This window comes from Panthera tigris, chromosome D3, assembly GCF_018350195.1.
Source record: "Panthera tigris isolate Pti1 chromosome D3, P.tigris_Pti1_mat1.1, whole genome shotgun sequence".
NCBI classification, from domain to species: Eukaryota; Metazoa; Chordata; class Mammalia; order Carnivora; family Felidae; genus Panthera; species Panthera tigris.
Window position 1 is genome coordinate 22,396,918 of NC_056671.1, and position 13,847 is coordinate 22,410,764.

Here is a 13,847-nt window from a genome sequence, read left to right on the forward strand (position 1 = left end):
CCATTACTAAGAGAGGTATATTAAAATGTCATCTCTTGTAGTTAATCCATTGTAAATCAATCCATTTCTCCTTATAGTTCTACCAGCTTTTGCTGTAAATATTTTGAGGCTCTGTTTTTAGGTACAGGATACATTCAAACTTAAAACTCATCTTCCTAGTGAATTGAACCTTTATCATTATGTCCCTTACCTCTCGTCTTACCTTTTGTTTTAAAATCTGTTTTTGTGACATTAATCTAGCTACAGTAGCTTTTGTTTGTTGTATCTATGGACATCTCTTTTTGTATTCTGTTATTCCAGTCTTTATTTTCTTACTTAGATGTATCTCTTGTAAATCACATATATTTGGATTTTTAAAACTTATCTGAAATCTTACATTCATAATGGGAGTACTTAATGTAATTACTGATATGTTGGATTTAAATGTGTCTTATTTTGTTTGTTTGTTTTTTTTTTCTCCTTTTTTGGACCTCAAGTGCATAGCTTTGGATTAAACATGATCCTTGCTACATGACACCCTCTTTTTATTGGTCCTTGCATGGTGTGCTTGTATTAATGCAACTCTGCCACCAGAAAACCCTCTAGACAAAAGGTAGAATCCTGACAAAACCTACATATAATCATATGGAAAACTCATCAATCCATCTCCTTCTCAGGTAGCCATCCACAAGACTCCTGGGTTCATCAGTCCCTTGCTTACCATTGAATGTAATTTTATTGCATCTTTAAATAGTCTTAATTGGGCATGTATGTGTGTACGTGTGTGTTCATTTACATATATGTACATACATACTTGTTTTTAACTGTATAAAAAGAATTCCATGATATATGTAACCTTGTGGGACTTTTTTCCCCTTAATATTACATTGCTAAAATTTATATTGTTGCATGTTTCTGTTGTTTGTTAATTTCAACTACTGTGTAATATTCCCTCCTGTGACTAATACCCCAGTTATTCATTCAATAAATCTGGGTTGTTTAAAGTTTTTGCTTTGGAGTAATCTTATGCATGTTTCCTATTGTACATTTGCAGGAATTTCTCTTGTGTATATACCTAGAAGTGGAATTGCTGGGCTATAGAGTCGGTGATGTTCTTCTTTAGGAGGTAAGGCCAACCTGCTTTCCAACATGGTAGCACCAATTCACATTCCCACTAGTGATGCATAAGAGATATTGTGGATCTATATCATCTTCAACACTTGATACTGTCAGATTTTTTCTTTTTTTTCTTTTTCTAATTAAATGAAGGTAAAATGGTCTCACTGTGGTTTTGATTTGAATTTCCCTAATTACCAACGATGTTGATAACCAGTCCTATGATGACTGGTCATACGTGTTTCTTCTCGAGTGAAATTCTTGCTTGTGACTCGCACTTTTTCTGCTGGATGTTTTTGTCTTATTCATGGGTTAGGTGTTCTTGATTTTTTTAATTATTGTTTTTAATTGTGGTCAAATACTCTTTATGTATTCTCCATACTGATCTTTTGTTGGGTGTTAAGTATTGTGATTCTCTTCTGCAAGTTTATATATTCACTTAAAAAAATTTTTTTTAATGTTTATTTATTTTTGAGAGAGAGACAGACTGTGAGTGGGAGAGAGGCAAAGAGAGAGGGAGACACAGAATCTGAAGCAGGCTCCAGGCTCTGAGCTGTCAGAACAGAGCCTGACGCAGGGCTTGAACTCATGAGTTGTGAGATCATGGCCTGAGCTGAAGTCAGGATGCCTGACTGAGCCACCCAGGCGCCCCATATATATTCACTTCCTTTAGACTGTCTTTTAACAAGCAAAGTTTCTTTTTTTAAAATTATTTATTTTATTATTTATTTAAAAAAAATTTATATCCAAGTTAGTTAGCATATAGTGCAATGATTTCAGGAGTAGAATCCTGGGATTCATCCCCTACATATAACACCCAGTGCTCACCCCAACAAGTGTCTTCCTTAATGCCTCTTGCCCATTTAGCCCATCCCCCCACCAACAACCCCTCCAGCAACCCTCAGTTTGTTCTCTGTATTTAAGAGTCTCTTATGGTTTGTCCCCTCCCTGTTTTTATATTATTTTTGCTTCCCTTCCCTTATGTTTATCTATTTTGTATCTTAAATTCCACATATGAGTGAAGTCATATGATATTTGTCTTTTCTCTGACTAATTTCACTTAGCATAATACACTTTAGTTCCATCCACGTTGTTGAAGCAAAATTTAATGAAAAAAATATTTTAATATAGTTGAATGCATAAGTACTGTTCTGTGTCTTAAGATGTATTTCCTTAAGGTCTAAAAGATATTCATCTATATTTTCCCTTAGAGTTTAACCTCTTGCTTAACAGCAAGTTAAGCTTAATACTTTTTGTAAGACCTTTGCCTTGAGTCAATTTCTGTTATAATGTAAGGGAGAGATTCAGTTAATCTTTTTACATAAGGGTAACCATCTCCCCAACCCCCTTCAGTGAACAGTGCCATCTTTCCACACGATGCCATGTTACTTTTGTTATACACCAAAGATACATACATCCATGGGTCCGTTTCCAGGCTCACTGTTCTATTCCAGTTTCAAAATAAGTCTTGATGTCTAGTAGGGCTAGTCCTTATTTCTCTGTTGTTCTTGTTTAGAAATGTTCTGGCCCTTTATTCTTAAGTATAAATTTAAAAATGATAATATCAAGCAGTGAAAAATCACCATTGCGACTTTGTTTGATCTACTCTTTAGATACTGATGTCTTTGTAATACTAAGTCTTTCTATTTATGAACACTGTATCTTTATCCATTGATTTAGCTCTTTTTTGATATCTCAGTAAAGTTTTATAATTTTCCCTATAGAGATCTTGAATATAAGATTCATTACAAGGTCCTTGATGTTCTCTGATATAATTATATTCTCTTTTTTAAAAAAAATTTTTAATGTTTATTTTTGAGAGAGAGAGAGAGAGAGAGAGAGAGCACAAGCAAGGGAGGGGCAGAGAGAGAGGGAGACACAGAATCCGAAGCAGGCTGTAGGCTCTGAGCTGTCATTACAGACCCCGACATGGGGCTCGAACTCACAAACTGTGAGATCATGACCCAAGCTGAAGTTGGATACCCAACCAACTGAGCCACCCAGGTGCCCCTATAATTGTCTTCTCTTAAATTGTATTTTCTAGTTGTTTTCTTTTAGTGTATAGAAATGTAATTGACTTTTGCATATTAACCTTATACTAAGATACCTAAAATGCTTTTTCTGAATCTACTGAGATTGGTTTTTGGTTTTTTGTTGTTTTTTTTTTTTTTGAGAGAGAGAGAGAGAGAGAGAGAATGAGAATGAGCCCAGGGAGGGGCAGAGGAAGAGGGATAGAGAATATATATTTTTTTAATTTTACTTTTCAATGTTTATTTTTGAGAAAGAGAAACACAAAGTGTGAGTGGGGGAGGGGCAGAGAGAGAGGGAGACAGAATCTGAAGCAGGCTCTAGGCTCTGAGCTGTCAGAACAGAGCCTGACATAAAGCACGAACTCATGAACCATTAGATCATGACCTGCCAAAGTCAGACACTTAACCATCTGAGCCACCCAGGCGCCCAAAGAGAGAGAGAGAATCTTAAGCAGGCTCCACACTCAGTGTGGAGGCCGATGTGGGGGTTGATCTCATGACTGTGAGATCATGACCTGAGCTGAAATCAAGAGTCGGACATCTGACCGACTGAGCCACACAGGTGCCCCTTTTTAAAATAAAAAAACATTTTTTTCTTAATGAGATTTGTTAATGTGATGAATTAATTTATAGATTTTCTAATATAAAATCATCCTTGCATGCCTAGGATTAACTCAACAGGTCTGATTAGTGTTTTCTTTTTTATACACTGTTGGATTGGATTTTTTTGATGTCTTGTTTTGGAATTTTGCTGATATATTCATGAGTGAAATAGGGCAGAACTTTAATTTTCTTACTACTCTTCTTGCTTAGTTCAACATCAGTGTTATCCTGGCCTCACAGTATAAGAAAGGGGGAACATTTCTTCTTTTCCTTTGATCTGGAAGACTTTTATACAATACTAGGATAATATAGTTCTGGAAAACTTGGTAGAATTCACCTCCAGAATTATCTGGGCTTTGTGTTTCCCTTGTGGGGATTTTTAAATTACTGCTTCAGTTTCTTTAATTATTATAGGACTACTCATGGCTTTTTATTTCTTCTAGACTCAGTTCTTATTTTTCTAATTTGTGCTTCTGAATTTTAATGATCTCTTTGTACGTTATATGTCTTATTAAAGTCTTTTTTAATATTTATTTCTAGGAGCACCTGGGTGGCTCAGTAGGTTAAGTGTCCAATTTCAACTCAGGTCATGATTGCACAGTTCATGAGTTTGAGCTCTGCATCAGGCTCTAGCACTGCGGAGCCCACTTCAGATCCTCTCTCCCCCCCTCTCTCTGCCCCTCCCCTGCTCATGTTCTCTTTCTCAAAAATAAATAAACATTAAAAAATAATATTTCTATACTCTCTCTTGATCAGTCTTGCCAGTAGTTTTCTGTCAGTTTTTCCCCCCAAAGAATCAAATTTTGGCTTTTTAAACTCTATTTTATTTTTTTCTATTTCATTAATCTCTGCTCTTATTTAAAAAAAAGTTTAATGTTTATTTTTGAGAGAGAGAGACAGAGTGTGAACAGGGGAGGGTGAGAGAGAGAGGGAGACACAGAATCTGAAGCAGGCTTCAGGCTCTGAGTTGTCAGCACAGAGCCCAACATGGGGCTCGAACTCGCGAACCGTGAGATCATGACCTGAGCTGAAGTCAGATGCTTAACTGACTGAGCCACCCAGGCACCCCTCTGCTCTTATTTTTAAAGTCTGTTTTCTTCTTTCTTTGGGTTTGTATGTTGAACTTTCTTTAATTTCTTCAATTAGAAACTCAGAAAAGAAAGTCTCAAAATTAATGCACTTACATGCCTATTTCAGGCAATCCATTTCCTTTGAAGCGTTGCCTTTGTTACATCCAGCCAGTTTTGATATCTCTTCATTCTCAATTATAGGTATTTTAGAATTCCCATTCTAATTTATTATTTTACCCACGCATTATTTAGCAGCGTAACAAGTTTTTCCAAACATGTGGAGAGTTTTTCCAAACACTGTGGGGCTTTTTGTCACCTTGTTCATAACTTCTGACTTACCGTCTTATCATAGATGTGGTCTGTACACTACCTATGATTTTGTTGAGTCTTTCTTTAGGGTTCAGTACATGATTGAATTTTGCCTACACTCCATGTCTACTAGGGTAAAAAGTATGTTCTCTGATTGTTGCACCTGCAAGCATGTTGGCATCCTGTGTTGTTTTGATCTCCTGCAGATCCCTGTTGGCTCCCCCACTGCCGACCGATCAGCAAATGAGAGGGGTGTATTGAAATCTCTCTGTCTCCCACCACAGTGATGGATTTATCAATTTCTCCCTTTACTATCAATTCATGCTTGTATATTTTTGAAGCTGTTTCATTGCCTGCATAATGGAACTCTTAGATCTTCTTGAAGAACTCAGACTTTTATCATGCAGCAACTCTTCCATCCCTAATAATGTCTTTTTCTTATTAAAGTCTATTTTGTCTGATTTGAAGATAGTTATTGTAGCTTTTTTGGTGAGTGTTTCCATGATATGTCAATCTTTTACTTTCAACCTTTGCACATTTTTGTCTTTGACATCTCTTAGAAGATGCATGTATCTGGATTTTAAAAATCCACTCAATCAGTATTTTGCTTTTTGACTGGTGAGTGTCATCTATTTATATTTGTTATGCTTGGGCCTATTCCCACTGTGTTGATTTACTGTTCTTATTTGTACTTTTTCTTTTTAGTCTTTTCTTACTATTTGAAACATCTTATATTTGTCTCTTCCTTCCAATAAGAACTCAGCATTCCTTCATATCCCTCAGCCTCCTTTTCAACTCTCCTCAAACCCTGTCATGTCAACAATATCTACATCTTAAGTTCTGGATTATTATGGGAATATTTTCTCTTTTTCTTTGGTCTTAGTAATTGTTAAAAAAAAAAAAAACCCACAGCTTTTACTTCATGTGTCTGTTGCGGCAACGTCTGGACTTTTTTCTCCCCCTTTTAAAGTACTATGTCTAATACCTTTTTTATTGTGGGTTTTGTGTGGCAAACCTTCTGAGGCTGTTTGCTTGATGACTTTTTTTTTATGTCGTCATATTTAAATGATAGCTTGGTTGGTTAAAAATCCTAACTTTTTAATTTTTTCATCTTCATTACCTTGAAAATACTACTCCAAATATTGGTTATTGAAAGATCTGATGTCAGGGCTCCCAGGTGCTCAGTTGGAGAACAGGGTCTAACTATTTCTCTCTCCTTTCCATTTTTCTTTCATTCTTTTCCTTCTGGGATTCCAATTAGACACTATTTTAGTGGTTATTGTAGGAATTACAAATGTAGGAAGTACTTCACATGTGTACTTCACAGAAAGTAATACATGTCTGACTTCAGCTCAGGTCATGATCTCACAGTTTGTGGGTTTGAGTCCCACGTCGAGCTCTGTGCTGACAGCTCAGAGCCTGGAGCCTGTTTTGGATTCTGTGTCTCTCTCTCTCCGCCCTTCCCCTGCTCATGCTCTGTCTCTCTCAAAAAATATTAAAAACATTTTTTTAAAGAAAGATCTGATGTCAGTCTGATTCTTCATCCTTGACTGCAATCTTCTTGTACTCCTCTCTGGGAGCTATGAGAATTTTCTCCTTGGTATTCTTAAATTTCACTATAGTGTGGTCGAGGTGAAAGTTTTTCTTTCTCTCTTCTCTCTGAAACTCTACTAACTCTTCAACCCAAGGTCTCCCATCTCTTTGTTTTTATTCTGGGAAATTTATCTCCACTATTTAACTATTTCTCTCTCCTTTCCATTTTTCTTTCATTCTTTTCCTTCTGGATTCCAAGTAAACATTATTTTAGTGGTTATTGTAGGAATTACAATATGCGTACTTCACACAGCCAAAAGTTCATGTGCATCTTGCCCTCCTTGGGTAACACAAAGGCCTTTGAGAAGTTTCCCTCTTCCTACTTATGCGATCACACAGTTGTATTTTTTTGTTTAGATTCTAAACCCCACAAGACATCGCTGTTCTTATTTACTGTTGACTTAGGTTCACATAGTTTTTGTTCTTCATTCATACATCTCAGATCTTCCCTCGGGGGTCACTTTCCTTCTGCAGGAGGCATATCCTTTAATACAGGCCTGCTGGTGGCGAAAGGAGTTTCAGTCATAGTCTGAAAGTGCCTATTTCAGTTTCATTTTGTAAAGGTGTTCTTGCTGGGTGTAGGATTCTAGGCTGGCGGGGAGTCTTCCTGCACGTGGAAGATGTTGTTTGACCGTCTTCAAGCTTCCACTATTGCTGGGGAGGACAGAGCTGTCTGTCTGTCCCTCAGAAAGTAATACATGTCTTCTTCAAATCTGGCTGCTTAATATTTCCTCTTTGATTTAGTGTCAACAGTTCCACTGTGTGGATTTGGTGTGGAAAATTCTCTGATGTTTGCTCTTCAGATATGGTCCCTTTCCTTCCAGACGCTAACTAGAAGGCTGTTAGACCCTGCTCTCCAATGTGACAGGCACACAGCTGCCCTGGGGATCTTCCTGACACTCTGCACTCTTACGGGCTCCTGGGCTGCTGGTGATGCTGCTCCAGGGACTCACTCCGGGTCACGAGGTGGTAAGCTTTCTCCGTTAGCTTTCGTCTTTGCCAGATTGTCTGTCTGAAGTGTTTATTTCTTCTGACCTGGGTTCAGTTGATGGATTCTGTTAAGCCTTCCCAATGGAGTTCTGAAATTCAGTTACTTAATTTTTCCTTTGTAGAGTTTCTGTTTTGTGCTCTTTGGAATCTGCTGTGCCGCTTTTTATAGTTTTCTATTTCTTGTACTTATTTTCACATTTGGTTTTCATTCCTTGGAGTGTGGGGACTCTGTGCTTATCAGTCTGCTTAAGGTCTCTGCATAGGACTCGCTACCACCCGAGACTGTCACGCTTACTTACAGTTGGGTGTCTGGCTCCCACCCTGGGATGCCAGGCACACAACAAGGTCTCTGCCTCCATGCGGACAGAATCTTCCCAACCCCAGGGCCCGCCGCTCACTTCTTGTCTGGCTGAGCAGGGTCCCCTGCCTCCGTCTCCCCCTCCCTCTCTGCTCTTCGCCAGCCCTGCAGCCCCACTCACGGCAGCGGGTACTTCTTCCACAGCAGCTTGGCCGGCAGCGTCTGGTACACTGTCTTCTGCTTCCCATCCGAGCCGGGGCTGCTGGGGCTGCTTTGCACGATCTTGGCGCACTCCATCTGTTCGTCCCACGAACCTGACAGCACGTAGTGGGCTTTGCCTTGGCTGTCACTCACCACTCCTGTTACCTGTGGACATTGGCACTCTGGCATAGGCCTGCACTTCCCCTGCTCCAGACCCCTGGGACCCTGAGAGGCAGCCTTGCTTACCTTCCGGGCGACCTCTTTGGAGAAGTAGCTGTAGGGCAAGAACTTCAGCTGGCACCGGTCCTTGGTCTTATGGTTCACAATCTCGATATCCCCTGTCTGGTGAGTGAGGGTAGTGGTCAGCGGCCCAACTCCGGGCCACACACCCCCTCCCTGAGGGCACCCCCTGACCTGGTCGATCCAGAGCTTGCCCACGATGATGTTATGCACAGTCGAGGTGCTCTTCCTCCACACGTAGTGATTCCCACTGGCCTGGAATTCTAAGTGGATGGCACCTGGAGGCCAGATACAGGGTCAGAGGTCAGGGCTTGTCATGCTAGGCCCCAGCCAGCCTGCCTGCCCACAGTCCCAGGGTCCTGACAAGTGGAAGCAGTATTCATGTAGACTGGGGACAGGACATAGGCCAGGGAGGCATCCAGGAAGCTTGGGGAGGTGGGGAGCAGACTTGCAGAGAGACTAATGTCACTCCTAGAGGCCCGAGATGACTTCTGGGTTGGCAAAACCCTCCCCCTTATCCAGAATGTCTTTCTGTCCTGGGAGAGCACAGGGCTCTAGCTCACCTAGCGGCATGATGGAGAGGTATTTTCCCCGGAACTTGCTGGAGATGGTGATCTCCTGCCAGAGGCTCCAGCCATGCTTGGAGAACACGTAGTGGGCGGCTGATGGTGGGTGGTGGCTCACCTGAGACCAGACCCACAGGACATGAGTGTCTGCTGGACATGGGCCCAGGCCTGCCCCCCAACCAGCCGGCAGGGACAGCCTGCCCTGTGCTCGGCATGAACGGCTCCATGGCCCTGGGAGCAGGCCTGGCTGCTCCTCTACGGGCCACAAACCCATAGCAGCCGCTGGGAAGGATGGTGCTCTGAGTGGAAAAGCAAGGGTGTGGCAGTGGGACCAGCTTGGGTGGCTGTCCTGGCCTTGCTGTGGTCGAGAGAAGAGGGCTGAGGCATCTCTATGCTGGACTCGGGCTATGAAATGGGGTGATGACAAAGCCTGGCCTCAAGGACGCACCTGTGACAGGCTGTGCCGAGCGCTAGGAAGTGAAGTATGATGCTCTCCCGAAGGCTTCTGTGCCCACTTTCTAGTTAGCCTCCCCACTTGCCTGCAAAGGGGAGCCTCTACCAGTGTGCCATGTTACACAGGAGGCCCAGGCTGGGGAAGCCATTTCAACTGAGGGGCAGAGTTGGACCCAGCCTCCCTCCTGGCCGGCATGCTCCGTCATGGGAGTCCATGTCCGTGTCCTGCCCCGGGGCTGGAGGGCAGTGCAGCCAGCTGTGCACACCCACATGGGGCCCCCAGAACCTCCACCTTCCTCTCACAGACACTAGGGTGCCCCTGATGGCTGTCCCACCTGCCAGGACACCCCCATCAACTTCCCCTTGTTTGTTTTTCCTCATTTCTGTGGCTCCTTTGGTCGCAGGCTGCTTGGGCTCAGCCTCTCTCAGGCTTCTCACTTCCTAGGGCACCTTGTCACTGTATCATGGCCTCAGGCTCCTGCCTCGCAGCTCGGCTGCCCGCTGGACACCTCCACTCAGGTGGCTGTTTGGACTGACCAGAGCTCCTGACATGCCCGCCTGCATCTCTCATTGTTTCCTGTCACTGTAAGTGGCACTCACTTCCTTTCTAGTCTCAGAAGCACAGGCCAAACCTGCCAGCCACTTCTTGTTGCCTATAGTCAGGGCCCCACATGCCCTAAAGCCTACCCCACTGGCAAACTCAGGGACATGACCCCCAAGGGGCTGGCCCTGGAACTCTGTGTCATGGCTTCCTGCAGGCCAATGATAGAGTCTTTTTTTTTAAATTTAATGTTTATTTTTGAGAGAGAGAGAGAGACAGAGAGAGAGAGAGACAGAGACAGAGAGAGAGAGACAGAGAGAGAGAGAGAGAGAGAATTAGCAGGGGAGGGGCAGAGAGAGAGGGAGACACAATCTGAAGCAGGCTCCAGGCTCTGAGCTGTCAGCACAGAGCCCGACGTGGGACTTGAACTCACAAACTGCGAGATCATGACCTGAGCCAAAGTCGGGCGCTTAACCAACTGAGCCACCCAGGCGCCCCACAATGATCTAGTCTTAACAGCTGCTCACACCAAATTCTCTGCAGTCCTCCCTGGCCCTCTTTCTTGCGTTCCTCCTCTAATTCTTAGCAAATGCATCTAGAATCCATCCCTCCCCCTCACCAGGCCACAGTGGGTGGCACAAAGCCTCTTCGGGCTTCACTCTCTGCTGTACCCAGGGGGACCCCATAAAACAAGTCAGGTGTCATGATTCCTCCACCTGCCACATGGAGTGGAACCAGAGACCTCTGGCTGCCCCCCTGCTTCCTCTCTGACCTGTGTGCCTTTCTCCCTCTGTGCCTCAGCTGGCTTTCTAAAGGAGCCAGAACCATCTGCTGTACACAGTCCTATCCCTCCCTCCCCCCTCATGAGAACAGGTGCCCCATCTGCTCACTTCCCAGCAGCCTATATAGCACCTGGTACACTGTGGGCACTTCGTCAACTCTACTGAGTGAAGAAATGTGTTCACTTAGTAGTTCAGGCCAAGAACGCTGGGGTCATCCTTGCTGCCTTCCCTTGCCTCCCTCCCTCCCATGCCCTGTCTCCCCACATCCAAAGCATGGGCCAGTCTCCAGGCTCTACTTTCTAAGCATGCCTGTGCTCTGCCTTCCAGCTTCCCCCTGGTGCGGCCACCACAACCGCCTCCTGTAGGGCTACACTGCAGCCAGAATGCGCATTTTAAACTAGCCACCAGACCGTAATCCCAGAACAGTGCTTGGCACACCACTAACATTCAGCAGCCCAAGCAGGAAGCTCTATTTTGGGTGCCTTTACACAGCACTTGCCTGTGTCCTCCCAGCACCAGGGAGGGACCAAGAGAACCACCCCATCTTCAGACAAGGGTGCCAAAGGCTGAGGTGCTACTGCTGAGGCTCCCAGACTGCAGGGCCCGGTTTTGGCTCTGCTCTGTGGGGAGAATACACATCTCTGCGGGGAAGGCTTGGAGAAGGGATGGAAGCGAGCTGACCTCTGTCTCCCCCCACCCCCCCACGCCCAGGACAGGACCCCTGCGCCCCAGAAGCTCCTCACACCCCAGACCTGCACCGTCCCTGACCAGGGACCCCACAGGGTGCAGGCTTCTCTCTGCTTGCCACCTTCCCCACTCTAGCCCACCGGGACTCCCTAAGAGCACCCTCGCACATGTCCCTCGACGGCTGCCACATGGCTCCTGGCTGGGAGGGGGAACGTCCTCTTTCCGGCACACCAGCCCTGACTCTGTCCTTACCAAGGTGTCTCTGGGAGGCCTGTTGGGATGGCACGTTCCTGGACCTGCCCCTGTTGCAGGAGGCCCGCCTTCTGCCTGGACCTTGGTTTGGCCCCGTGGGCACCGGCACATTGGGGTCAGAAGCCGGTCCCATTCGTCTCGCCCTGCCCCCCAGGCCTGGCAGGAGCAGCTCGGGTGGAGTGTGAGTGGGCCTCACCTGCTCGCAGAGGGAGCGCAGGCCCATATCATCGAGGCGGTCCAGCTCAAAAGTCTCCCCCAGCATGGGGTTGAAGGGCTTGGCGATACGGTGCACCGTGGTGGAGTAGGAGGACACGGAGAAGGCGGCCACCAGGCACATCTGCTCCACCGAGCTGGTGCAGTGCACCGCCTTGTCCAGCAGGTGGTGGTACTCCAGGTCCTCTGTCAGCCGCTGGAGCATAGACAGGGGCTCATTAAAGTTGACCTGCGGGCGGGCGGGCGGGCGGGCGGTCAGGCCACTGCTTCCGGCACAGACCTGGGGTGGGCACAGCACCCTTGCCTTCCTCAGATGTTCACAGACTGCTGCTCAGATGGCACCTTCACAGTGAGGTTCCTCTGATGACCCTGTCTACAGCAGCGGCTCCATGCACTCACCTCCCCAGTGCCTCCTGCCTCGGTTTCCTCCACAGCCTCACCACTTTCTGACCTGCTGTACCTCGTACCCTTCATGATGGTTACTGTCACTCTCCCGTCCTAGAATGTAAACGCCATAAAGGCCAGGGTTTCTGACTTGTTGAGCACTGAGTCATAGAATCAGGTAGTGAGTGAGTGAGTGAATGAACGAATGAACAGATTGTGGGTTTTCCCTCTTATTCTGAGCTATTATGCAAGTGTTCTGTTGAAAGCTCCTGTGGATGCCCCTGCCCTCCAACCTGGCCTCAGACATGGCAGGGTTGCTCACTCCTTGTGATGCTGGGCTGCGACCTTTGGCCAGCCATTGGGCACAGCCAGTCTTCCCTGTGTTCTCTCCTTTCATCCTCCCAAACACTGTTATGTGGGTGCTGTTATTCTCCCCACTTTGCAGATGTGGACACAGAGGCCAGAGATGTAAGGGGTTTGTCCCGGCGCACACAGTGAAACCAAGTCTGGCCCAGAACCCCCAAACTCTTCCTCCTGGAGATGCCATCACAGCCCGGTGGCACGAGGATGGTGTAGGTGCTGGGGACAGATCCCAGCACAGAGGGGGGCCTACCCGTCCATACACACGGCCCAATCCTGCCACCCCCTTGTCTATGAGGTCAGGACAGCCAGGACATCGTGACGCTCTGTCAGGTGCAGAGGCACTCTGGAGGTCCCCACATCACTCCTTAGCTCCTTCCCTCAGAGCCTGAGACCTCTGCTGTTGGGGGATTTTGGCAATGTCCTTGAACACAGTTTGATAATTTGTTACATGCTCCTTGGGTATCATCAAGAAAATGACACCCAGCGCCTCTTGCCCTTCACACAGGCCATTACTTTCCATCCACGCAGAGAAGAGAGCCTACCAGGACCCACTGAGGCTGCCCTGCCCCAGCCCCCTACCGGCATGGGGATCTTGGAGAGCTCCCGGCCGATGCAGTTCTTCATGATGCTCCAGAGATTAAGGCTGTAGTTGGGTTTGTCAGGGATGCGGACACGTCTCTTGACTTTGGGGGGGCCCTTGGGCACAAGCGAGGCACCATCTAGCACCTGCCAGAGAGGCAGAATGTGCCTGTCAGTGGAGGCCAGCATGCCCCTTCAGCCCTCCCGCCCTGGCCCTCACTTCTACCCAGTGCGGTTAGAGGACGGAGCTGGCCACTGGCATATGGTTGGCAAAGGGCCAGGCTGGCTCCACCTGAAGCAGGGGGAAGGCAGCCAGGGCACCGAGCCCGCCCCAGCGGCCCTGAGCCCAAAGTGCCAGCCTGCCCTCCAGCCACCCTTGGGGTCTCTCCCTCTCACTCACATTGTCTGATGACGTCCAGTCCACTGAGCCTGTGGTTCCACCCTCGGCTTTTCTGCAGGGAACACAAAAGGGGAGGCAAGTTATTCATAAATCCTGAGGCCTCCTGGGGACATGGCCACCTTCTGTGCAGACACCTCCGGTGAGGTGCCAGGGGCAGCCACCCCAAGGCTGCTTCTCCAGTGGGGCATCTCCAGTTTG

General features: G+C 46.4%; 1 protein-coding gene across 5 annotated transcripts in view; it reads right to left on the reverse strand.

The window, feature by feature from the left end:
- The window catches only part of OSBP2 (oxysterol binding protein 2), a 191,257-nt gene that overhangs the window by 2,797 nt on the left and 174,613 nt on the right, over positions 1-13,847 (reverse strand). For all 5 annotated transcript variants that reach the window (XM_015537686.2, XM_042961992.1, XM_042961993.1 and 2 more), the window contains exons 6-12: positions 13,650-13,701; positions 13,250-13,396; positions 11,907-12,152; positions 8,993-9,113; positions 8,604-8,707; positions 8,436-8,531; positions 8,170-8,354 (exon numbers count right to left, since the gene is read on the reverse strand). In XM_015537686.2, coding sequence (XP_015393172.2) covers positions 8,170-8,354; positions 8,436-8,531; positions 8,604-8,707; positions 8,993-9,113; positions 11,907-12,152; positions 13,250-13,396; positions 13,650-13,701 — 951 coding nt within the window. The remainder of the gene's footprint in view (positions 1-8,169; positions 8,355-8,435; positions 8,532-8,603; positions 8,708-8,992; positions 9,114-11,906; positions 12,153-13,249; positions 13,397-13,649; positions 13,702-13,847) is intronic.